Raw genomic sequence first — 25,525 nt, forward strand, 5'->3', positions numbered from 1 at the left:
GTCTGCCATTTACTAGCTAGTACATTACTTCTCTAGACCTAAGTTCTTTCACCTATAAGGTAATATTACCTACCTTCATGGGCTTATGAATATTTAATGAGGTAACACATTGAAGGCACAAAAAAAGCACTTAATTAACAGTAACACTATCCAGTTAAAAATGTATTCTAAATTGTGGTAAAAACATATAATAGGAAACTTACCAGCACAACCATTTTTAATTATACGTACATGCAGCAGTGTTAAGTATATTTGCATGTTGTGTAAAAGATCTCCAGAACATTTTCTTCTTGTAAAACTGAAAGTACAGGCCCATTAAACAACTCTCGTTCCCCCCTCTCCTCCAGCCCTTGCTCTACTTCCTGTTTCTATGAATTTGATTACTTAGCTACTGCATGTACATGGAGTCATATAGTACTTGTTATCCTTTTTTAAAGAGATGTCAATGAGAGTATGTAACTTATGAAAGATCTCACTAGCAAAGCCAGAAGAGATCTGGATTTTCTGATTCTTAAAACAGTGACTCATCTGAGGTTACTTTTTAGTTCCAGTTGAAATATGAAAGCCTTCTGATAGCCAGGATTTTCACAAGTACTGCTTCTATCTACCATAGAGTAAACCTCTATTTAAACCACAAAGCTTTTAAAAGACCTAGAAATCAAGATTTATGGGTTCAAATATGCCAGGTTCTTTTGCCATGCTGCTGATTTATAAAAAACCCAGTGTTGCCAATATTAAACAGAACTAGAACTAATAGGAACAACAGTCAAACCAAGACGAAGTATAACAAATCTCTAAGTCAAAAAGAGTAAGCCAGTTACAGTTACCAGTTTACAGTGCCTGGATTCTGGGAGGGGTGGATGTCAGCCCCTTAAAGAATGCACATGTGGTCTTGGCAACAACTGAACTTCAAAACAGATGTAGAGATCATGCTGCCACATGTAGTACAGACATCCACATAGCCCTTACCAGTGGCGGTTCACTAAGAAATATACCCCACTGTAGACATTACTGTTTAAATTTACTTTTCACAGGGATTTAGCCCTAAAGGTCCCAAGGAGCACTATCCAGGCAATTTAGATTGAAATACAGTGTGCCTGTCTTGGAAACATATATCTGAAAGGCACAGACCTAAGAATTCCCTTCACTCCATGCCGAGGTTGGGACCCAATAGGAGAACTGGGGGTGGGGGTGGAATACGGAGAGACTGGGACTTAGAGAAGTGGATCTGGTCAATGTTCTATTAACTAAGACAACTCAATTAAGGTTATAGTTTAATGGAAAAGCCAACATGATCATAAAACAAAAATAAAACAAAATAAACAGAAAACAGGTCATCCGGAGAACATCACTAAACATCTCAAACATCCTGTTCCTAATTGGCTATAAATGTCTTGATCTGGCCTATTTGAGCAGTGGCAATTTACTAAAAAACAATCTGATACAATTTAGAGTTATAATAAGCAGACCTCCATCTAAATGAAATGAAAAAAAGAAAAAGTTAGCCAAGAACACAAATGGTATCTCATTTTGCCCCATTTTCATTCTGGGAAGTTTAATAATAAGTTCAATGCATTCACATTAATGACTCAGAAGACAGTTACCACTCCCCAAAAACATGCACACATAGACATAAAAACATTCACAATTAGGCTTCACGTAGGGAATGAACTGCTGATCATATTATGAACTTAAAAGACCTGGGAATGAGAATAGCAGTGATTTCCACACATCCCAAGCCCTGCAAAATGCTTAATGCCATATTTATGCTGCAAAACTATGAAATGCTGAGAAAACTTTATCAGACAAAATTAAAATAGGATATTTAGTAAGGTGGCTGCCATTTGATGGCTTTACTTAAGCACTTGTAGAGCTGGGTAGCCCACTGCCAGACTCCACTGTCCTCACAGTATGGAGACAGCTTTGGTGGTTTCCAAAGCTCTGGGGAAAATATATTTACAAAACTATGGAAAAATTGTACGTGCTTTTTTTTTCTCTATTGCTGGTTCCCAGGAAGTTCTATTCAATAATAGACAGGCAGAGAAAGGGAGGAGGACTCAATTTGCATTGCATCCACTGAGCAATGGTCCCAAGGATGTAAAGGAACACCACAAGGCAGGCAGGAAGGAAGGAGAAAAGACAGTCCTAGAACATGGTACAGAAGAGGAATATGGGATAACTGCTGGGATCACTTGGTATCCTTCTCTCCCTTTTGTACATTCTTCCTTGGTTTATTTCAAGGATCCTGCCACCTCTCCCCCTTACATTTCTCAGTGAATGGTACTACCATCCAACTTGACGCCCTAGTCCAAAAACTGTTCTCTCTTAGAGGGAAACAGAATTGCCCAGGGTTTTGGTTCCAGAGAAGACACAATGTCAAACCGAGTCCCCAGCAGAGAAAAGAAGAAAGAGTTTGGGTGTTTCTGAAGGATGTTGTAAAGTCACATCCATATCAACCTCAGCTGTCTCTACCTCGCCCAAGATGACACCCCCTTCCCAGGTGGCCACATCGCAATGACTGACAGATACAGAGGTATAAAGACCCTGCCCACCTGTCCCAATGTGGGAAAGCAATAAAGGGTCTCCCATCTCTGTCCCTGTAGGCACAGAACAGGTTCCTGAAGAAGTGCTCTGCAGCTAACCTTTTCCCTCTACACAATCCTGCCTCATTTCCCCCCCCACCCACAGCTGTCACTCCGCACAGTACTCCACACAATCCTGCCTCATTCCCCCCCCACCACCACCACAGCTGTCACTCCGCACAGTACTCCCTGCACACTAATCTCCATCTCAAAATCGTATTTCCTGAGAGCAACGTCACATCAATCTCCTCACTCACTTCTCTCCAGGAACAAAACTCACCTAGTTGACCAAAATGCCCAGCTCCATACATTCCTCCTCTCTGGCTTTCCAACTTGCCTTACTCATAGAAAGGATGAGCTCTGCTCTACTCTTGCAACATGCTCAGTCACAGGCTCATCCCATGCCTGTCGGGTTCAGTTTACTGTGTCTGGATTATTCATCTATCAAATCTACAGAGGCCCAATGGAACCACGGACACAAGTCAGATTCCTAACTTTGTTTTAAAAGTTAAAGGATGAATGCTTTGATTTTCAACTACCTATCTCCAATATGTTGTATCAACTGGTTCCTAACTAGGCAGAAGACAGAAGTGTTATTAGTCCTTTAAAATCTCCACATTTTCCTTAACTGCTCCCCTCTTCTTTCCCAAACAAGGAATCAGTACAAGTCCTGCCTTCTTGTATTCTAAAAGGCATTTTCAATTTCAAAGCCATTACCCTATTTATTTATCTTTAACTTTATTTTTATTGTTGACACTATTACAGATGTCCCCAATGCCCAACCCTTTGCCCACTTCCACCCAGACCCCACCCACCTTCCTTCTAGCCATCACCACACTGTTGTGTCGATGGGTTATGGATAGATGTTCTTTGGCTAATCCCTTCACCTTCTTTCATCCAGTCTCCCCCTCCTCTCAACAGCTATCAGTCTGTTCTATGTATCCATGCCTCTCTTGTTCATCAGTTTATTTTGTTCATTAAATTCCACATATAAGTAAGATCATATGGTATTTGTCTTCCACTGACAGGCTTATTTCAATTAGCATAGTAATCTCCAAGTCCATCCACGCCGTCACAAAACGTAAGAGTTCCTTCTTTTTAAGAGTTGAGTAGTATTCCATTGTGTAAATGTACTACAGCTTTTTTATCCACTCATCTATTGATGGGTACTTGGGCTGCTTCTGAATATTGGCTATTGTAAATACCACTGCAATGAACATAGGGGTGGATATATTCTTTTAAATTTGTGTTTCCAGCTTTTTGGAAGTGAAATTGCTGAGTAGTAAGGCAGTTCCATTTTTAATTTTTTGAGAAAACTCCATACTGTTTTCCACAATGGCTATGCCAATCTACATTCTCACCAACAGTGCATGAGGGCTCTCGTTTCTCTACATCCTTGCCAAGAGTTGCTGTTTATTTACTGACTAGAGGCCCAGTGCACAAAATTTGTGCACTGATAGGGTCCCTAGTGGCTGGCAGTGGCTGGCCAGGTACTCCCTGCCTTCCTCTGGCTGGTCCTGCCCCCTGGTCAAACTCCCAGAAGAACTCTTGGTCGAACTCCCGGTTGAGGGGACAATTTGTATAATATGCTTTTATTATATAGGATGGTAGCCATTTTGGCAGGTGTGAGGTGTTATCTCATTGTGATTTTAATTTGCATCTCCCTGATGATTAGCAACCTTGAGCTGTTTTTCATATGTCTATTGGCCATCTCTGTGTCCTCCTTGCAGAACTATCTATTCAGGTCATTTTCCCATTTTTTAAAAAAATGGATTGTCATAGTTCTTTATGTATTTTGAAAATTAACCCCTAATCAGATGTATCATTGGCATATATCTCCCATATGGTGGGGTGAGCTCCCTTTCTATTTTGTTGATATTTTTCCCTATGCAGAAGCTTTTTAGTTTGATGTCCTATTTGTTTATGGTTTCCTATATTTCCCTTGCCCTAGGAGATATATCAGCAAAAATACTGCTATGAGAGATGTCTGAGATATTACTGCATATATTTACTTCTAGGACTTTATGGTTTCGAGACTTACATTTAAGTACTGTATCCATTTGAGTTTATTCATCTGTATGGTGTAAGTTAACGGTCTAGTTTCTTTTTCTTTCTTTCACTCTTTTTTTTTTTGCATTTTCCTGTCCAATTTTTCCCAACATCATTTATTGAAGAGATTATTTTACTCCATTATATGCTCTTGCCTTCTTTGTCAAATAGCAATTGGCCATAAAAGCATGGCCTGATTTCTTGGCTCTCTATTCTATTCCATTGATCTATTGCTTGTTGTTATGCCAGTATCAGGCTGTTTTCATTACAATGGCTTTGTAGCATAATTTGATATCAGGTATTGTGATCCCTTCAACTTTGCTCTTCTTTCTCAAGATTGCTGCAGCTATTTGGGGTCTTTTTGTTCCATGTAAATTTTTGGAGTATTTGTTCTAGATCTGTGAAATATGCCATTGGTATTTTAATAGGAATTGCACCGGTTCTATAAAATTGCTTTGGGTGATATGGACATTGTAATGATGTTAATTCTACCAATCCATGAACACAGTATATTCTTCCACTTGTTTGTATCTTTCTCTACCTCTTTTTTCAATGTCCTGTAGTTTGATAAGTACAGGTCTTTTACCTCCTCAGTTAAGTTTATTCCTAAGTATCTTAATTTTTTTGTTGCAATGGTAAATGGGATTTTTTTTTTTTTAAGTTCTCTCTGAGAGTTTATTATTGGTGTATAAAAATGCCATTAATTTCTGCATGTTGATTTTGTATCCTACTACATTGCTTAAGTCATTTATTAAATCTAGTAGTTTTCTGGGGGAGTCTTTAGGATTTTCTGTGTACAATATCATGACATCTGGGAATGAGTTTTACTTCCTCCTTTCCAATTTGGATGCTTTTTATTTTTTCTTCTTGTCTGGTCACTGTGGCTAGGACTTCCAGTACTATGTTGAATCAGAGTGGGTGAAAGTGGGCATCCCCGTCTTATTCCTGTTCTTACGGGAAATGGTTTTAGTTTTTGCCCATCAAGTATAAAATGTTGGCTGTAAGTTTGTCATATATGGCCTTTAATATGTTGAGGTATGATCCCTCTATTCTCACTTTGCTGAGAGTTTTTATAAACAATGGTTGTTGGATTTTGTCAAGTGCTTTTTCTGTGTCTATTGATATGATCATGTGATTTTTGTCTTTCAATTTATGTGATGTATCACATGTATTGATTTGAGAATATTGTAACAGACTCACATCCCTGGAATAAATCCCACTTATTCATGGTGTATGATCTTTTTAATATATTGTTAAACCCGATTTGCTAATATTTTGTTGAGGATTTTATCATCTATGTTCATTGGGAAATCTGGCTAATTCTTTTTCTTTGTAAAAGTGTCTTTATCTGGTTTTGGAATTAGGGTAATACTGGCCCAATAGAAAGAGCTTGGAAGTATTCCTTTCTCTTGCATTTCTTGGGAATAGTTTGAGGAGGATAGGTCCTAGTTCTTTGAATGTTTGGTAAAACTCCCCTGTGAATCCATCTGGACAAGGGCTTCTGTTTGCTGGGAGGTTTTTTTTTTTTTTATGACTGCTTCAATTTCATCAGTTGTTATCAGCCTATTCCAGTTTTCTGATTCTTCCTGATTCAGTTTTAGAAGACTGTATTTTTCTAGGAATTTGTCCATTTGGCCCACGTTGTCCAACTTGTTGGCATATGGTTGTTAATAGTATTTTCTTACATCCTTTGTATTTCTGTGGTTGTCAGTTGTTACTTCACCACTTTCATTTCTGATTTTATTTATTTGTTCCCCTCTCTTTGTTTCTTGGTGAGTCTGGCTAAAGGTTCATCAATTTTGTTTATCTTTTTGAAGAACCAACTCTTGGTTTCAATGATCTTTTGTATTGTGTTTTTGGTTTTTTTTTTTAGCCCCTGTGTCATTTATTTCCACTCTGATATTTATTATTTTCTTCCTTCTACTTACTCTGGCCTTTTCTTGTTCTCTAATTCTTTACATTGTAGGGTTAGTCTATTAGAAATTTTTGTTCTTTGAGGTAGGCCTATAGTGCTGAACTTCACTCTCAGGACTGCTTTTATTGTGTCCCACAGATTTTTGGGTTGTTGTGTGTTCGTTTTCATTTGTTTCCAGGTAATATGTGACTTCTTCCTTGATCTCATTGATAACCCATTCATTGTTTAATAATAGCTATTTAACCAACATGTGTTTGAATATTTTTCAGTGTTTTTAATGTAGTTGTTTTCTACTTTCATGCCAACATGATCTGAGAAGATGTTTGATATAACTTCAATCTTCTTAAATTTGTTAGGATTTATTATGTGTCCTAATACGTGGTTTATCTTTGAAAATGTTCCATGTGCACTTGAGAAGAATGTATATTCTGCTGCTTTAGGATGAAATGTTCTGTAAATATCAATTAAATCCATATGATCTAGTGTGTCATTGAAGTTCACTGTTACCTTGATTTTTTGCAAGACCTATCCATTGATGACAGTGGGTGTTAAAATCCTCTACTTTGACTGTAATGCTGTTGATCTCTCCCTCAAAGTCCAGCAATATTTTCTTTATATATTTAGGTGATCCTAGACTGCTGCATAAATGTTTACAAAGGTTATATCCTCTTGTATGATTGAGCCCTCTAGTATTATGTAGTGACCTTTTTAGACTCTTGCCTTTGTTTTTTTGTTTTTGTTTTTCTTAAATGTATAATTTTTTTATTTTTTTAATAAATCTTTATTGTTCAGATTATTACAGTTGTTCCTCTTTTTCCCCCCATAGCTCCCCTCTGCCGGGTTCCCACCCCATCCCCTTCCCTTACCCCGCCCCCCCCCCCACTGTCCTTGTCCATAGGTGTACGATTTTTGTCCAGTCTCTTCCCACACCCCCCCACCTCCTTTCCCCCCTAGAATTGTCAGTACATTCCCTTTCTATGTCCGATTCCATTCTATTCACCAGTTAGTCTGTTCGTCAGGTTTTTTATTCACTTGATTTTTAGATTCACTTGTTGATAGATATGTATTTGTTGTTCATAATTTTTATCTTTACCTTTTTATTCTTCTTCCTCTTCTTAAAGAATACCCTTCAGCATTTCATATAATACTGGTTTGGTGGTGATGAACTCCTTCAGCTTTTTCTTATCTGTGAAGCTCTTTATCTGACCTTCAATTCTAAATGATAGTTTTGCTGGGTAGAGTAATCTTGGTTGTAGGTTCTTGCTATTCATCACTTTGAATATTTCTTGCCACTCCCTTCTGGCCTGCATAGTTTCTGTTGAGAAATCAGCTGACAGTCGTATGGGTACTCCCTTGTAGGTAACTAACTTTTTCTCTTGCTGCTTTTAAGATTCTCTCTTTGTCTTTTGCTCTTGGCATTTTAATTATGATGTGTCTTGGTGTGGTCCTCTTTGGATTCCTTTTGTTTGGGGTTCTCTGCGCTTCCTGGACTTGTAGTCTATTTCTTTCACCAGGTAGGGGAAGTTTTCTGTCATTATTTCCTCAAATAGGTTTTCAATATCTTGCTCTCTCTCTTCTTCTGGCACCCCTATAATTCGGATGTTGGTATGCTTGAAGTTGTCCCAGAGGCTCCTTAAACTATCTTCATATTTTTGTATCCTTTTTTCCTTTTTCTTTTCTGGTTGGGTGTCTTTTACCTCTTCGTATTTCACATCTTTGACTTGATTCTTGGGATCCTCTAGTCTGCTGTTGGATCTCTGTATATTATTCTTTATTTCAGTCAGTGTATGCTTAATTTCTAATTCGTCCTTTTTCATATCCTTGAGGGTCTCACTAAATTTAGTGAGGGTCTCACTAAATTTCTGAGGTTTCTAGAAGATTTTTGAGTAACCATATAACTGTGGTTTTTAACTCTATATCCAGTAGTTTGCTTTCCTCCATTTCTGTCATTTGTGACCTGTTTGTCACTGCATTTTGGCTGCTTCCCTGTGTTGATAGAGTGGCTTTGTGTGGTAGGTGTCCTATAGGGCCCAGTGGCTCAGCCTCCCTAATTACCTGAAGTGGACACTCTTGGTGCACCCCTTTGTGGGCCTTGTGCACAGTCTTGTTGTAGTTAAGCCTTGATTGCTTTGGTATCACTGGGAGGAATTGACCTCCAGGTCAGTTGGCTGTGAGGACCAGTTGTGTCTACAATGGGAGAACTTCTGTGCTGGAGACATCTTTATGGGGTAGGACTTGCTTCAGTGGGGCTTTGGCGCTCACTGAGTCTGCCCTGAGTGTGTCTCTTATGGATGTGAAGAGTTGTAATCTGGATGGTCTCACTCTGACCACTGGGTAGACTGGCTCTTGGATCTCCAAGGAGGTGCAAAGTCAGCCACTGCCTGAGGCCACCCAGCAGGACCTACAAAGAGATCTGCAGATTCCTACTATTTATTTCGGGTTTGGAGGTGCCCAGATGAGGCACAGCTGTGAAGTAATGCAGGCTGCTGACGAGCCTTAGGCCTTCTTTTGGAAGCTCTGGGGTTCTCTGACCCAGCTACAGTTTGACAGGTTTTTAGGTAGAGAAAGGCCAGGCCATTCGTATGCAAAAGCCTCTACGCACAGCTTGGGTGGGGTTGTAAACTGGGTGGGGCAGGGTCTCAAGGAATCACCAGGGTGGAGCAAACCACAATGGGTGCCAGTCTGCTTTGCCTTGGAGAGGTCCCAGGATCTGTGTCCGCGGCCCTGTACAGGAACAATGAATGCTGCAAGCACCTCTGTGAAAAAGCCACCCTCACGTTCCGGTCCAATGCCAGACAGTACAGTTTCTCTCCATATGAGTCTGGGCCCCCAAATTCTCTCCCGGAACTGGAGTTCAGAGCAGTCGGGAGTTTGTATCTCCGTCCCGATTGAAAAAGACAACAGCATACCCAGCTGCCAGCCCCTTTCGCGTGCGCCTCCATATCTCTACACTTCCACACCTCTGCACCTCCTACCAGACTCAATGTGCTTTTCTCTTTCCTTCTATTTGTAGAATTTCCACTCAGCCAGCCTTCCCATGGTTCTGGATGATACTCGTTTTGTCTTTTAGTTGTAGTTTTAATGTGGTTTTGCGCAGCAGCAAGTCCAGGTGTTTACCTATGCCGCCATCTTGGTTGTCCTGGCCTTTGTTTTAAAGTCCATTTTGGGCAGATATTTATAGGTATTGCTACCCCCACTTCTTTTGTTTCCATTTGCATGGAATATTTTTTTCCATCCCTTCACTTTTAGCTTGTGTATATTTTTTGTTCTGAGGTGGGTCTCTTACAGACAGCAAATATATGGGTCATGTTTTCTTACCTACTCAGCTACCCTATTGATTGGAGCATTTCATCCATTTACATTTAAGGTTGTTATTGATAGGTACTTATTGACTGCCATTTTTTCTTTATACCTACATTTCTCTATTTCATATTCTTCTTCTAGCAGTTACTTTAACATTTCTTACAGTATTGGTTTAGTGGCTCTGGCCTGTGTGGCTAAGTGGTTAGAGTGCCGGCCCGTGTACTGAAGTGTTATGGGTTCGATTCCTGGTCAATGGCACATACCCCAAACATCTCACATCGATGTTTCTCTCTCTCCCCCACCTCCTCTTCTACTCTCTCTAGAAATCAATGGAAAAAAATATCCTTGGGCAAGGATGTAGAGGATATATATATTGCTTGGTGGTAATGAACTCCTTCAGCCTTTTTTCTTCTTTTCTTTTGGTCTGGGAAGCTTTTTATTTTCCCTTCAACTTTAAATGATAGTCTAACCTAGTTGGAGAGAGTAGTGTTGGTTGTAGTTACTTGCTTTTCATTACTTGAAATATTTCTTGCCAATCCCTTCTGACCTGAAGTGTTTCTGTTGAAAAATTAGTTGACAGTCATATAGGAGTTCTCTCACAGGTACTACATCTCTCTTGCTGCCTTTAAAAGTCTCTCTTTGTTTTTCAGCTTTGCCATTTTAATTATTATGTGTCTTGGTGTGAGTCTCTTTGAGTTCATCTTGATTGGAGCTCACTGTGCTTCCTGAACTTGTGTGAAGTTTTCCTTCACCATGTGGAGAAGTTCTCTGCCATTGTTTCTTCAAACAGATTCTCTACCCCTTGCTCACTCTCTTCTCCTTCTGGTGTATAATGCGTATGTTATCACACTTGATGTTGTCCCAGAGGTTTCTTATACTTTCCTCATTTCTTTTAATTCTCTTTTCTTTTTGATGCTCTGCTTTGGTGCTTACTGTTATCTTGCCCTCTAATTTGCTGAATTGATCCTCAGCTTCATCTAACCTGCTGTTGATTCCTTCTCATGCATTCTTCATTTCAGATATTGTATTCTTCATTTCTGACTGGTTCTTTTTTATGGTTTCTAGGTTCTTTTGGGTTCTTAATACCTCTTTAAGTTCTCACAAGACCATCCATTCTTCCATTAAGGTCCTTGAGCATCGTTTCATCCACTGTTTTAAACTCTGCATTTAGTATTTGGGTTGCTTTCATTTAGGACATTTTTCTTTGTCTCTCCATTTTGTCTGTGTATTAGGTAGATCTGCTATGACTCCAAAACTTGTTATGATGGCTTTATGATGAAGATGTCTTTTGAGCTCAGTGGCACAATCTTCCAATCACCTGAGCTCAGTGCTCCAGGAATGTTTCTTGGGGATTATGTGCACCCTCTGTTGTTATAGGTAAGTCTTAAATGCTGTCGGCCCTTCATGAGTGGAGTTAGCCCTTCAGGCTGGTTGACTATAAGGGTAAATCTCCATCATTGTACATGAGATGCTGTGCAAGGGTTGTGCCCCAAGGTGGAGTTGTTCCCAGTAGGATTTGGTACCTGCCGGAATCTCCCACTGGGTATGCTGCTTGTGTGCCTCATTGGGTCAAGTTCTCGTGTGGTCTGAAGCCCACCACTGGTTGTGTTGGTTCTGAGTTACTTGCGTTGGGTTCAGGTATAGGTCGCTGTCAGACATTGTGTGTTACTGGCTTTGGGCTACCTGTCTGGAGTTGCCATGTTGTTCAATGTTTGTGTCTGCATCTGCTGGACCTGGGTGTGTGTGGGAGGGGCTAATCTCTGTACAAAGGTCATCTTCCTCCAGCTGAGAGCTGGGGGCTGACCTGTAAAATGACAGGCTCCCTGAGGTCTGCCTCTACCTATCAGCTATTCTGCTTACCGCTGAGATTTGTTGGTCTTCCTCCAGAGCCTTCTGAAGGAAGACTGCAGGATCAGGTTGGATGCAGCCAGCAGTCCTCTCTGCAGGAGCAAGCTCAGCCACCCTGGGCTCAGGGCGATAGGTCAAGAGTCTTCCATTGGGAATGATACTGGCCCTATCCACATGAGGACCCTAAGCACTTCACCCCTGTCCCAGATAATAGCCTCCAAAGGTCTCTCATTTTTAATATCCCAGCTCTAAGCTACTGTCCCTGTTCCCCATGGAACTGTGCCCAGCAGGCAGGTATCTGGGACTTGGCAGGGTTCATCCAGTCTCCCATGGGGGGTGGGGGGGATGCCCACAATCTATAAGAGGGGGCAGGTACTTTTCCCCCTTCCTGGGGTAGCAAAACCTGAACTCACAGGGGAGATTGGATTTGCCTCCCCACAATGTAGCCACACAGTCCAGCACTCACCCATCTGGTTCCTGGACAAAAGCTTCCTCAGGAGACACAGTCTGAAAATCTCAGCTCTACAGGGCTTTCTGGTTCCCCTGTGCCACTGAACTTGGCAGGAAGGGGCCGAAAGTCTCAGCTCTGTGCAGCACTCTGATCTCTGCATGGCTAAACTCAGCAAGATGGGGTCAGCAAAATGATTCAACAGGTTGGGGGAGGGGCACTGGCTGTACCCTTGAGGTTGGGGAGACTGGCCTTCTTTCCCAAGACATACAGTTCAGTAACGGGGTCTCTGCCAACAGTCTCCCTAGAAATAAAAAAGAGGGCCCCTTAAAGTCACTGTTGGGTGTAGTCAGCAGAGCCCTTTGGGAGACTTGAGTTGAGCAGCATGGCCTCCCCAGCAGCTAGAGTCTGGACCATTCACTCCCAGCTGGTGCTGTAACACAATGAGTGCTCTCAATGAGATTCTGGCAAAGAACCAGGTGGTCTGGTTCTCCCAGGCAGACTGAATCCCCACTGATTTTCCACCACCTGATGCTGTGAAGCTCCTCTTACCACCTCTGTTGCTCTGAGTTGGGGATCCCAGTGCGGGGGTAAGGACACATGCTCCTAGGGGAAGGAGAGTTTGGCAGCCACCATAACTCTCCGGCTGCTCAGCTACCGCTGCACCTGAGCATGGAGTGGGGTGGGGGTGGGGGGTATGCGGGGGTAGAGGGGATATAGGGGTTGAGGGGGGGGCTATGTCTTTCCATGTCTGCACCCTTCTTACCTGTCTTGATGTGGCTTCTTCTGTTAAGTCTTGGTTATTACATTTCAGTTCAGCTAGCCTTCAATGGGTTATTCAGGTTGATTCTGTAATTTAGCTGTAAATCTAGTTTGGTGCCAGGAACAAGTGGATGTAGCTTCTACCTACTCTGAAGTCATCTTGGAATCCACTATCTTATTTATATGTATATAATCCAAGTGTCTCCCCCTCAAACCCTGCAACTACCATTTAAACTCTACTAATTAAAATCCTTGCCTTCCAGGTTAAGAAAATATTTTTTAGTATGAGCCATTTTGCCTATATCAGAATCTACCTCTTTGTAACTCTCATGTACCACTAGTATGTGATAAATGGGACAGCCCATTCTTATTATCATTAACAAAAAGACCTTTTATAGCTTTTCCTCTGTCTACTTTCCTACATGCTCCTCAAATTACCTTCGGTTCTCCAAGTTCCAGGCATGCCCTGGGCTTCTGCTTACCTGGAAACTCATGCTTCACGATACAGTATCGTGAGGCCACTTTCCCCTCATCTTCTGAAAGCATTTCTGACCACCCCTGCATATTTCCTAATCTCCTCTCAACAAAGCTTTTCCTTCTTTCTGTGGGCTCCCACAGTACCTTCGATATGCTGTCCTCCTTTTCTTGTTAAACTGTAATAAAACAACTTGATCCTTGAAGGCAAGATCTTCACATTCCCCCAAATCTGCTTGTAAAGAGTTGGTATTCAGGATATATTTAAGGAATATATGAATAAAGGAAAGATTAGGAAAAACTAGAGAGCAAGGGAGAAAGTGGGAAGGCATGCTAATCATGACAAATACACCTCTCTCAATGCCAATACTTGCAGTAGCTCCTTCAATTGCCCTATACCACTAATTTACGAACAAACTCACAAGTTGGCACTCATGGCCCTCCAAAATATCTGCCAAACCATTTTTCTAATCTTAATTTCTAATTCCCTCCACAAATAACTTAGTTTTAGGCCTAACTAGAATAATAATTTTTCCTTCTGTCTGTTCATTCACTTCTTTCCAAGTGGAAACCCCACTATTTTTTACTCCCTTATTTACTCATTTAGCAAATAATCACTGAATGTTTACTATGTGCCAGGCACTTTTTCTAGGCTTTAAAAAAGTCTCTGTTCTCATGGAACTTGTAACCTATTTGGGAGGTAATGAAAAGTTAGAAAAAAATCGTTATGTCAGGGGTGGTCAGCATTAAGAAGAAAAATAAGCCAAAATAAAGACAGTGCATTCCTGAGACTGGGTAATGAGGAAGGCCTCTCAGAGAAGGTGATATTTGAGCAGTGCCCTGAAAGAGGTACAAGAAGGGGTCATGTGGCTCTCTGGGGAAGAGCTGTGAGAACAGGTGAACAAAGGTGAATGCATAAGCCCTAGGCAAGGTTTCTGGGTACCAGAGGAGCAGCAAGGAGGCCAGTGTGTGCTGGAGTGAAGTGAGAAAATGGGGGGAAGATTACCCAGGTCACATGGGGTGAGGTTGTGGAGGTCCTCATAAGTCAAGTACAGACTTGTCACTGGAAGGTTCTGAGCAGAGGCACCTTCTACAAGATCTTTCGGATGAAGAACATAGGAGAGCGAAGGTGAAAGCAGGGGGCAGATGAGGAAAACTGCAATGGCCCTCATGAGGGGTGATAGTGGCTTGAATGGAGGTAGAAGCAGTGAAATTGGTGAGCAGTATTCAGATCCTGGCTATATTTCAAAGACTGAACTGACAGACTTGTTGATAAACTAGATGTGAGATATAAGAGGACAAGGATCACCACAGATGATTCCAGAATTTCTGACCTGAGAAACAGGAAAAATGAAGGTTGCTTTTAATGAAAAAACTCTCAACGAAGCAGGTACAGGAGGAACATATCTCAACATAATAAAACCAATATCACAAACCCACAGCTACTATCATACTCAGTGATGAAAACCTAAAAGCTTTTCCTCAAGATCAGGAACAAGAAAAGGATGACCACTAACACCACTAATCAACATAGTACTGGAAATCCTAGACACAGCAGTCAAATGAGAAAAAGAAATAAAAGGCATCCAAATAAAAAAGGAAGAAGTAAAACTCTCATTATTTCAGACTACATAATACTTTATACAGAAAACCCTACAGACTCTACCAAAAGCTACAGAATACAGAATCAAATGCAGAAACTAGCTGTGTTTCTAAGGCAAAATTAATACTGGAATTTACAATTGCACCAAAAAACAAAGTACATAGGAATAAACTTAACTAATGAAAGAGGCGAAGTACTATGAGACACTGAAGAAAGAAACTGAAGAAGGAATGGAAGGATACACCTTCCTCATGAATTGGAAGGATTAATATTGTTAAAATGTATTTACTACCTAAAGCAATACAGATTCAATGAAACCCCTATAAAAATACCGATGGCATTCTTCTCAACATTAAAATAACTAATGCTAAAATTTATAGGAACCACAAAAGACCTGGACTAGCCAAAGAACTTCTGAAAAAGAACAAAGTGGGAGGTTATCATGCTACCTGACATCAAACTATACTACAAAGCTACAATAAACAAAATGGAACAGTGGTGGCATTAAAACATATATGTAGAACAATGGAATAGAATAGAGAGCCCGGAAATAAAACCTCACTTATACAGTCAATTAATCTATGACAAAGGAGATGAGGATATACAATGTGTTAAAGACAGTCTCTTCAATAAGTGGTACTGGGAAAACTGACAGATACACGCAAAAAATTAAAACCAGACCACTTTCTTACAACATATGCAAAAATAAACTCAAAAGGGATTAAAGTTTTAAATGTTAAGACCTGAAACCATAAAACTCCTAGAATAAAACATAGGCAACCTCACTCTTAGCAATACCTTATTGGGTGTGTCTCCTTAGGCAAAGGCAACAAAAGAAAAAATAAACAAATGGGACTACGTCAAACTAAAATTACTGAATAGCAAAGGAAACCATCAACAAAAAAAAAGACCATTTACTAAATAAGAGAAGATATTTTAAAATGATACATCCAATAAGGAATTAATATCCAAAATATATAATGAAATGATACAACTTAACAAAAACAAACAAACGATCTGATTTAAAAATGGGCAGAGGACCTGAATAGACAGTTCCAAAGGGGACATACATATTAGCCAACAGGCCTATGAAAAGATGCTTAACATCACTAATCATCAGGGAAATGCAAAATACATATCAATTACTTATTACCTCACACCCTCAGGCTGGCTATCAACAAGAAATCAATAAGTAAATGTTGGCTAGGATGAGGAGAAAAAGGAACCTTGGTACACTGCTAATGGGACTGTAAATTAGTGAAGTCACAATAAAAAACAGTATGGAGATTCCTCAAAAAATTAAAAATAAGGCTGTCATGTAATCCAGCAATTCTATGTCTGTGTATTTATACAAAACAAAACCAAAAACACTAATTCAAAAAAAAAATAGATGCTGCCCTGTGTTCATTGCAGCATTACTAGCAATAGCTAAGATATGGAAGCAACCTAGATGTCCATCAATAGATGCGTGGATAAAAAAGATGTGAGCCGAAACTGGTTTGGCTCAGTGGATAGAGCGTCGGCCTGCGGACTGAAGGGTCCTGGGTTCGATTCCGGTCAAGGGCATGTACCTGGGTTGCGGGCACATCCCCAGTGGGAGATGTGCAGGAGGCAGCTGATCGATGTTTCTGACTCTCTATCTCTCTCCCTTCCTCTCTGTAAAAAATCAATAAAATATATTTAAAAAAAAAAAAAAAGAAGATGTGAAATACACACACACACACACACACACACACACACACGGATGGGAAATAAGTAAATAAACAGTCACATAAAAATAGTAAAAAGAAAGAAAGAAAAAGTAAAACAAAAGAGAGAGCATTCGTTCACAACTGGCAGTGTTTTACAAGAGTGGAGCTTTGGAAGAGGAATCTTCAGCTCCCTGAAGGAGTACCTGCCTTGTCCCTGAATGTCACCTTGCCTCTGCTGCCTTTCACTAACTGGCCAGGAATGATGCTCTTTTACCTTTTAAATGATCATTCTATGTGCTGTAATAATAGTTATGTGAATCTCTCAAAATCTCTTACTGTACTGTAGTCGCCATTCTTCTTGTGATGATGTGAGACGACACAATGCCCGGGTGGTGAGAAAAAGTGAGGTGAATCCACTGGACAAAGGGACGATTCACATCGTAGGTGGAGTGAAGTAAAATGGCACAAAATTTCAACACACTACTGAGTACAGCATGCAATTTAAAACTTATGTCTTGCTTATTTCTGGAATGTTTCATTTAATATGTTTGGATGGCCACAGTTAATTGAATCTGCAGAAAGTAAAACCGCCAATAAGGGGGACTACTATAACAACAGAAATTAGCAACAGCCGTAGACATAATCATGTTTCCAAAATATCTGTGTCTGCCCCTTGGCTGACCAATCCCTAGTGCCATTTTGCCAGCATCAAACCTACTGTCTACTTCTGAGTCCACTGCCTGTCTTGAATCTCAATGTGCAAACACCATCATCTCTGAGACAACTGGTTTTGTAAAAATGCAGGGCACTCTCTGTAGAATGCTCTGGCAATGATGTGTTACACTAAAAATAAAAGCAAACATACAATTTGGAGTTCACTCAAGGACCAATGTTTATTAGAGTCCAGTATAGAGAAAACCCTTATTGTTCTATTCAGGCCATCAACTAATTGGGTGAAATCCACACACATTAGGGAGGATGATCTGCTTTACTCAGCCTATCAGTTTAAATCAGGGGTCCTCAAAGTTTTTAAACAGGGGGCCAGTTCACTGTCCCTCAGACCGTTGGAGGGCCGGACTATAGTTTAAAAAAAAACTATGAACAAATTCCTATGCACACAGCGGCGGCAAAAACACCTGGCGGGCCGGATAAATGTTTCGGCGGGCAGCATGTGGCCCGCGGGCCATAGTTTGAGGATCCCTGGTTTAAATGTTAATCACATCCCAGAATAATGTTTGACTAAACAGCTGGCACACCATGGACTAGTCAAGCTGACACATAAAATTAACCATCATATACAATGAGACTAATCAAGAGATTTAGGTTCATACTTGCACCTAAATACAAATACACCCTATTTTTTATGAAGGTAGCAAAATAGGGCTTATTCCCTCAGTGAGGAAAGGATTTTGAAATAATGGTGCTGGGGCATGGGGTATCCATATGGAAGCAAAATAAATATAGACACCCACCTTAGACCATTCAGTAAAACTGTTACAGGTAGATCACAGACCAAATGGCAAAGGCAAACCAATATACTTTTAGAAGATGGAAGATCTTCATGACCCTGGAGTAGGGAAAACTTTCTTAAATAAGATAGGAAGTTATTAACCACAAAGGAAAAGATTGATAAATCTGACTATAATAAAATTTAAAATATCTTCCTTGAGCCCTGACCGGGTGGTTCTGTTGGTTGGAGTGTCATACCGTGTACCAAAAAGGTTGCACATTTGATTTCTGATCAGGGATCATACCTAAGTTGTGGGTTCAATCCTAGTCGGGATGCATAAGAGAGACAATTGATCAATGTTTCTCTCTCATGTCGCTGTTTCTCTCCCTCTTTCTTTCTCTCCCCCCCCTCTCTCTCTCTCTCTCTCTCTCTCTCTCTCTCTCTCTGTCTGACTCTCTCCCCACTTTCCTCTCTCTCTAAAATCAATTTTTTAAAAATCTTCCTTAAAAGAAAATGAGAAAATGTAAACACAAAAACATAAACCATAGTGTGGAAAAAAATAGCTGCAATACATGCAATACAAATGGTACCTATATTCAACACATATAAAGAATTAATACAGCCCTAACTTGTTTGGCTCAGTGGATAGAGCGTCAGCCTACAGACTGAAGGGTCCCGGGTTAGATTCCGGTCAAGGGCATGTACCTTGGTTGCGGGCACATCCCCAGTAGGAGATGTGCAGGAGGCAGCTAAGCGATGTTTCTAACTCTCTATCCCTCTCCCTTCCTCTCTGTAAAATATCAATAAAATATATATTTTTAAAAACAGAATTTCTACAAATCAATAAGAAAAAGAAAGATAACCAAGTAGAATTAAAAAAAAAAAAATTAGGGCTGAATATCCCACAGGTAGTAGGAGAACCTCCATGAGCAAGGAGACAGGCTTTTGGATGCAGGATGGAGTGGCAGAAGTCAGAGTTCTCCCCCCAAAAGAGAGAGAAAGAGAGAGAGGTTGAGAGAGAGAGAGAGAGAGAGAGAGAGAGAGAGAGAGAGAGAGAGAGTCATAGATGCTGGAGAGAGGCACTGATAGGCTGCAAAAAAAAAAAAAATAGGGCTTATTCATTCAGCTAATTTAAATCTCTCCTAAAAAGTCACCTCCTTGGAGAGCATTTCTAATCATGAAACGTCATCATCTCTTTCCCTTCCTCGCCTTTATTTTGGCATATGTGACTTTTTTATTATTATTGAGATATAACAGTTGACATATAACAGTTTCAAGTGCACATTATTTGATATTTGTATGTACTGCAAGTTGATTACCAAAATAAGTCCAATTAACATCCATCACCACAACTGCAAAACAGTTCTTTTTTCTTATGATGAAAACTTTAAGACTTACTCTCTTAGCAACTTTGAAATATACAATACAGTATTATTAACTATAGTCACCATGCTGTACATTACATCCCCAGTTATTTCTCTTATAACTGGAAATGTTTACTCTTTAACCCATTTTCCCCACCCAACCCTCCACAACCACCAGTCTATTCTCTGTATCTATGAGCTTGTTTGTTGTTTTTTATATTCCATGTACTAGGTGTACCGGTTAATAAGGCAGATTTTTTTCACTAGATGGAGTTACACATATGTTGATATATATGAGATTTGAGATGTATGCTATTTTGTTGTATTGACAACAAGCTTCAAAACTTCTTATGTTAAATTTGCTGAAGGGGTTAACATCATAGATATTTTTATGCTTAAAAATGTCAAATTTTGTGCCAAAAAAAGAGCATTTGCAGGAAGTTTTAATTCATTATTTTGAAGAAAAAGTTATCATATACTTCGGGAAGCTTATGATGAACATGCTCCATCTCAAGATACTTGTGAATGCTGGTTTAAATGCTTTAAAAGTGATTTCAATGTGAAAGACAAAGAACATCCAGGTCAACAGAAAAAGTTTTAAGACCAACAATTACAAGCATTATTGGATGAAGATGGGTGTCAAACCAAAAACAACTTGCAGAAAGATTAAACACTGCTCAGCAAATAATTCCCGATCATTTACAAGCAATGGGAAAGATTTTAAAGGAAGTAAAATGGGTGCCACATCAACTGAACGAAAGACAAATGGAAAACCAAAAAGTCATCAGTAAAATGTTGCTTCAACTGCACGAAAGAAAGTCTTTTTTGCATCGAATTGTTACTGGCGATGAAAAGTGGATTTATTTTGAGACTCCCAAATGCACAAAACCAAGGGTTGATCCAAGTCAACCATCAACATCGACTGTAAGGCCAAATGGCTTCAGAAAGAAGATAATGCTCTGTGTTTAGTGGGATCAGGAAGGTATGGTGTATTATGAGTTTCTAAAACCAGGTGAAATCATTAATACTGATAGCTACTGACAACAAATAATCAATTTGAACCACGCTTTAATCATAAAACGACCAGAATGGGCCAGAAGACACGGCAAAGTAATTTTGCTTCATGATAACGCACCATCACACACTTCAAAACCAGTTAAAGACATGTTAAAAGATCTTGCCTGGGAAGTATTAACCCACCCACCGTATTCTCCAGACCTTGCTCCTTCAGATGACCACTTGTTCTGATCGATGGCACATGCACTTTCTGAGCAGCACTTCAAAACGTATGAAGTGGAAAATTGGGTCTCTGAATGGTCTGCCTCAAAATAAGAAAAGTTCTATTGGGATGGTATCCACAAATTACCTGAAAGATGGGGGAAATGTGTAGCTAGCAATAAACATTACTTTGAATAAAGCATTTTTTGATGTTTCTCTTGAAATTATCATGTTTTCTTTGATTACAAAATCTGCCATTATTAACGGGTATACCTAGTAAGTACCTGAGTTCCCCAAATGCAACATTTGCTTTCTCACCACCATGCTTTCTTTTGCACATACGCTATCTGCTGACAGCAATATCACTCCTAAAACTCTATCCCTGCTCTCTAGTCATCTTTCAAAATTCAGCTAATACATCATCTCCCCCAGGAAATGTCTCCAAACCCTGAAATCTGAGCAAGTGTTCCTCCTCTGTGTTGCCATCACACCTATTTACAGCTCTACTAATACCCAACACACTGCCCTTGGATGACCTGGCCAGTCTGAGAGTTCTCTGAAGATAGGAATGAAGTGCTTTTACTTTATCTCCCTGAGTTATACTTAATAATTCCTAAGGATAAACACACTACATTACATAAGGGAAACCCACAGAATAAAATGCAAGGCTAGAACATTTTTAATGGGCTAATAGCGTCAGTAAAATAAAAAAAGTTAACCCAATCATCCAAAAAATTTAATTAGATGGTCTATGTCAGAACGTATTGAGCTAGGCAATAAAAAAATATCCTAAATAATCATTAAAATATCACATACTCAACAGAAGCAACAATTTAAAACCTTAAAGAATAAATATGTTATCCTATAACCTTATTTTTCATATTATTTCAACTCTAATTCCACTTATCCATTCCTTTCTTCAGTTCTTTGCATTAATTTTCCTTCTAATTAAATTTTGCATTCTTTCCTTCCCTCACCCAGTCCTTTCCACTTCTCCTTTCCCTTTCCCTTCTACTCTTTGAATATAACAGGAAATTGCAAATAGTGTCTTTGCCATCTCTGTCTGCAATATTGTATTAAACAAAGGAATGGTCAAAAAACAGTAAATGATAGTATATCACCAGTCAGATTGATAGACAAAACCACATGCATTAATCTAGGTGGGTGATTTCATAATACTAAACAGCAACCTGAGCCATGTGCATTCTAAGTAGTCTGACAGGCCTCAGCGAGTCCTTGGGGTTCTGGCAGCAAGACAGTGGGGAGTAAGAGAAAAGAATAGCCAACTTGCTGGCGTGGAGGGCAGTCATAGCCCAGCCTCACAACAGTCTGCAACTTGTGTCTACCCTTCAAGAGGAAGCAGAAACAGCCATGGTGAATGCCGGGAGCTGTCCGCTATCTGGACTAGCACAGCTGAGTAACCAACTGGCTGTGAGCAACAGCAGCCAACTAGCACCAGGTGCCAGTCTGAGCATACTGGCCTGGGTACCAACTTGGGGGCACAAAATAAAGACTACTATTCCCAGGGAACCTCTGAATTTTAGTTTTACTACAGAATAGATTCTGAAAGAGGCAGAGAAGCACCTGGAGAGGAATTACATAATTACAGTATTTAAACTAGGTTGGTAGGGAGGAACAATTTTTGGAAGGATAGCAATTGCTGGAGGGAAACAGGGTGCATTCTTCTACAGTACCTGAAAGTAACTTTCCAAAACCACTCAACACGAGGTCTTGGAGGCATAGGAAAGTTCACCCTAAAGACCAATGTTTTACAGAATTCACAAACAAAAATAAAATCTCTTTAACCTTACACTCAGCAAGACAATGTAACAGCAAAGGGTATGTTTGAAATGTTTCTAAAACATCCTGGAAGTGGACAGTCAGCCGCACCTTTAAACAATTTAATTCAAAGCAGCGCAGGGCAAGTTTACGCTCTTACCCGTGTCCAGGAGTTCAGTTTCGATTCTCCAGATTTCTGTGGTTCTTTGTTAATCAGACAACCTAAGCACCATGTTAGAATTTTTTGGCTTTCATCTGCAAAGAGAAAAGCTAAAATGAGTAGGTTTAATCAACTAAAAGGGAAAGATAAACAGTATTAAAAAATGTAAAACATTATATTTACAGAAAATGTTTATTATATTTTAGGTAAATCTCAAACTACTAAGTTCACAGAATAAGCATTCAGGACCACGTGTGAAACAACTTGTGGGGTTTTTTCTTCTTGTGGGTTTGGGATCATGTATGCTCAGCACTTGTGTGGTCAATTCCCTTTCTGTTACAGCAGCAACTTTTAAAGCCAAAAGAGAAGGATGGAAAGGACTAAAAGAACTGGGCTTTTCTCAAGATCAGTTCTTTATTTCTCATTTCAAACCATTAGTAGTTTCAACCTCTTTAAGGCAACATAATTACTACAGGCAGCACTCAATCTTTCATATTTAATCTTTTAACTTTCTAATTTGCCAAAACACCCTCCCTTTTTAAAAACAAACTCAACAAAAAGACTGCTTAATACCAAACGGTTTGCACAAAATAGAAGCCTCTTAACATGCTCTTAATTTTTTACTCTGAAATTTAAAACTTTAGTAAATATGTGATGAAAATGCTGAATTTTGAAATCTTGTATTCGATGGGAATAACTGTTTAGTGAGCCTTTTTTTTCTCTTGGAAACTGAATCCATTCCAGCTGGAAATTTTGTAACAGGTTTGAAAAGCAGAAGGAGGGCTAAAGATTGAAGATATCAGTTACCTGAGCTAGAGCCAAGCAGCTATGGACTTTATCACAAGGCCATGGCGGTGAGACTGAGGAAACCCAGCACCTGGAATCAAGCTCTGCAGAACCACCTGATGCCCTGGTGGGGGCAGAAAAATAAATTTCCCTTCTAGCCTTCTAAAGTCTTCTGTCTGGACTAATAATCAAATTAACATGAGACAGATTACCAGGAAAAAATGACCAAACTTATTATGCATGCGCATGTGGGGGTTCCATAAGAATAAGGGACCCTTGCTCTCCCGGAGTTGGCTTAGTGGTTGACAGTCGACCTATGAACCAGGAGGTCACAGTTCAATTCCCAGTCAGGGCACGTGCCCGATTGCAGGCTCGATCCCAAGTAGTGGACGTGCAAGAGGCAGCCCGTCGATGATTCTTTCATCATTGATGTTTCTCTCTCTCCTCCTCCTCCTCCTTTCCTCTCTGAAATCACTACAAAATATGTTTTCAAAAAATAAAAAAAATACGGGACCCAAGGAGAAGTAGGGCAGTTAAGGCTTCTATGCCACCTTGAGCTAAGGAGAGAGGATGATGATGATGGTCTTGGACTTTAAAGGGCAGCAAGACAATTCACATGGAGATGGAAAGTAAATGTTTGGTAAGTAACTGTCTTTAACAAGGGTCACAGAGAGGACTTTGATCAAGGGGCCTTCCTGGGTTCCTCCCTAGCACACTTAGCTCATGGTAAACTATAGCTATCTATAATAGCTTCCTTCCTGGAGCAGGTCCTCTCTAAATCCTTTTAGTAGTTGGGGGAAGGGAGGAGAGGTCAAATTTTTTATCTACGTCTTTTGTTAATTAAAAATAACCAGCTTAAAATAATCAATATTCCAAAAGCATATTTTGGGGTGAAAAACTCAACTTCTCACCCTTTACCTTCTTACCTTTTGTTATCTGATAAACAAAGCATCTCTAAGGGATTCATTAGTAAGAAATAAAGAACCCCTAGCCAGTTTGGCTCAGTGGATAGAGTGTCAGCCTGTAGACCGTAAGGTCCCGGGTTCAATTCCGGTCAAGGGCATGTACCTTGGTTGCAGGCTCCTCCCTGGCCCAGGCCCTGGTCAGGGCGCATACAGAAGGCAACCAATCATTGTATTTCTCTCACATCGATATTTCTCTCTGTCTTTCCCTCTCTCTTCCACTCTCTCTAAAAATCAAATAATCCCCGGGTGAGGATTAATTTTTTTTTAAAAAAAGGAAAATACAAACTACAGAAAACTACCTCTTTATTTTCAACCACACATCACAAGACACTAACAGTATTTTTTAAACCCATAAATATCTATAGGCTTATGATCTAATAACATCTTTAAACAAACTTCATCAGGATTTATTCAGAGGGATTCACTTTTTCCCCTGGTTTTTATGAGCTTGCCTGAGATCAATTTATTTCAATTATCATATAATTTAACCTCTAATGATCCTAGAGTTCTTCAGGTTGAACCAATCCCATTGATTAAAAATGTGACTATTATATGGCCTATGTTTTAAATATTAGAAGAAATTCCATCTTCATATCACAAGTGTGACAGACACATCCAATGATAAGCTTCAGACAGGACAGAAAGAAGTTAGGAAAAACTCCCAACCAGGGGAATGAGGAAGTAGAGGCAACATCACAGGCTGCTAGCTGCTAGCTAGGTCCTCTCATCAAAGCCCCCACCTCCACACATGGTCAAAGGGAAACAGTTAAGGCAGGGAACTCCTGTGGTGTTCACAGGAGTCATCAATAAGTACTGGCTAAAATCAGATCAATCCACGATGGAGGAAAAGATGACCAAAGACCAACCCCATAGTCCATTATACCATCACTAGAGGACTGGTGCACAAATTCGTGCATAGGGCGGGGGTGTCCCTCAGCCCAGCCTGCACCCTCTCCAATCTGGGACCTCTTGGGGGATGTCTGACTGCCGGTTGGACATCCCTCTCACAATCCGGGACGGTTGGCTCCTAACTACTCGCCTGCCTGCCAGCCTGATGCCCCTAACCATTCTACCTGCCAGCCTGATAGCCCCCTAACCACTCCCCTGCCAGCATGATTGACAAGTGCT

General features: G+C 40.1%; 1 protein-coding gene across 2 annotated transcripts in view; it reads right to left on the reverse strand.

The window, feature by feature from the left end:
- FANCC (FA complementation group C) overlaps positions 1 to 25,525 on the reverse strand; it is a 268,319-nt gene that overhangs the window by 134,605 nt on the left and 108,189 nt on the right. For both annotated transcript variants that reach the window (XM_036331404.1, XM_036331406.1), the window contains one exon: positions 22,647 to 22,741. In XM_036331404.1, coding sequence (XP_036187297.1) covers positions 22,647 to 22,741 — 95 coding nt within the window. The remainder of the gene's footprint in view (positions 1 to 22,646; positions 22,742 to 25,525) is intronic.

The sequence above is a fragment of the Myotis myotis genome, unplaced genomic scaffold (genome assembly GCF_014108235.1).
Source record: "Myotis myotis isolate mMyoMyo1 unplaced genomic scaffold, mMyoMyo1.p scaffold_m19_p_12, whole genome shotgun sequence".
NCBI classification, from domain to species: domain Eukaryota; kingdom Metazoa; phylum Chordata; class Mammalia; order Chiroptera; family Vespertilionidae; genus Myotis; species Myotis myotis.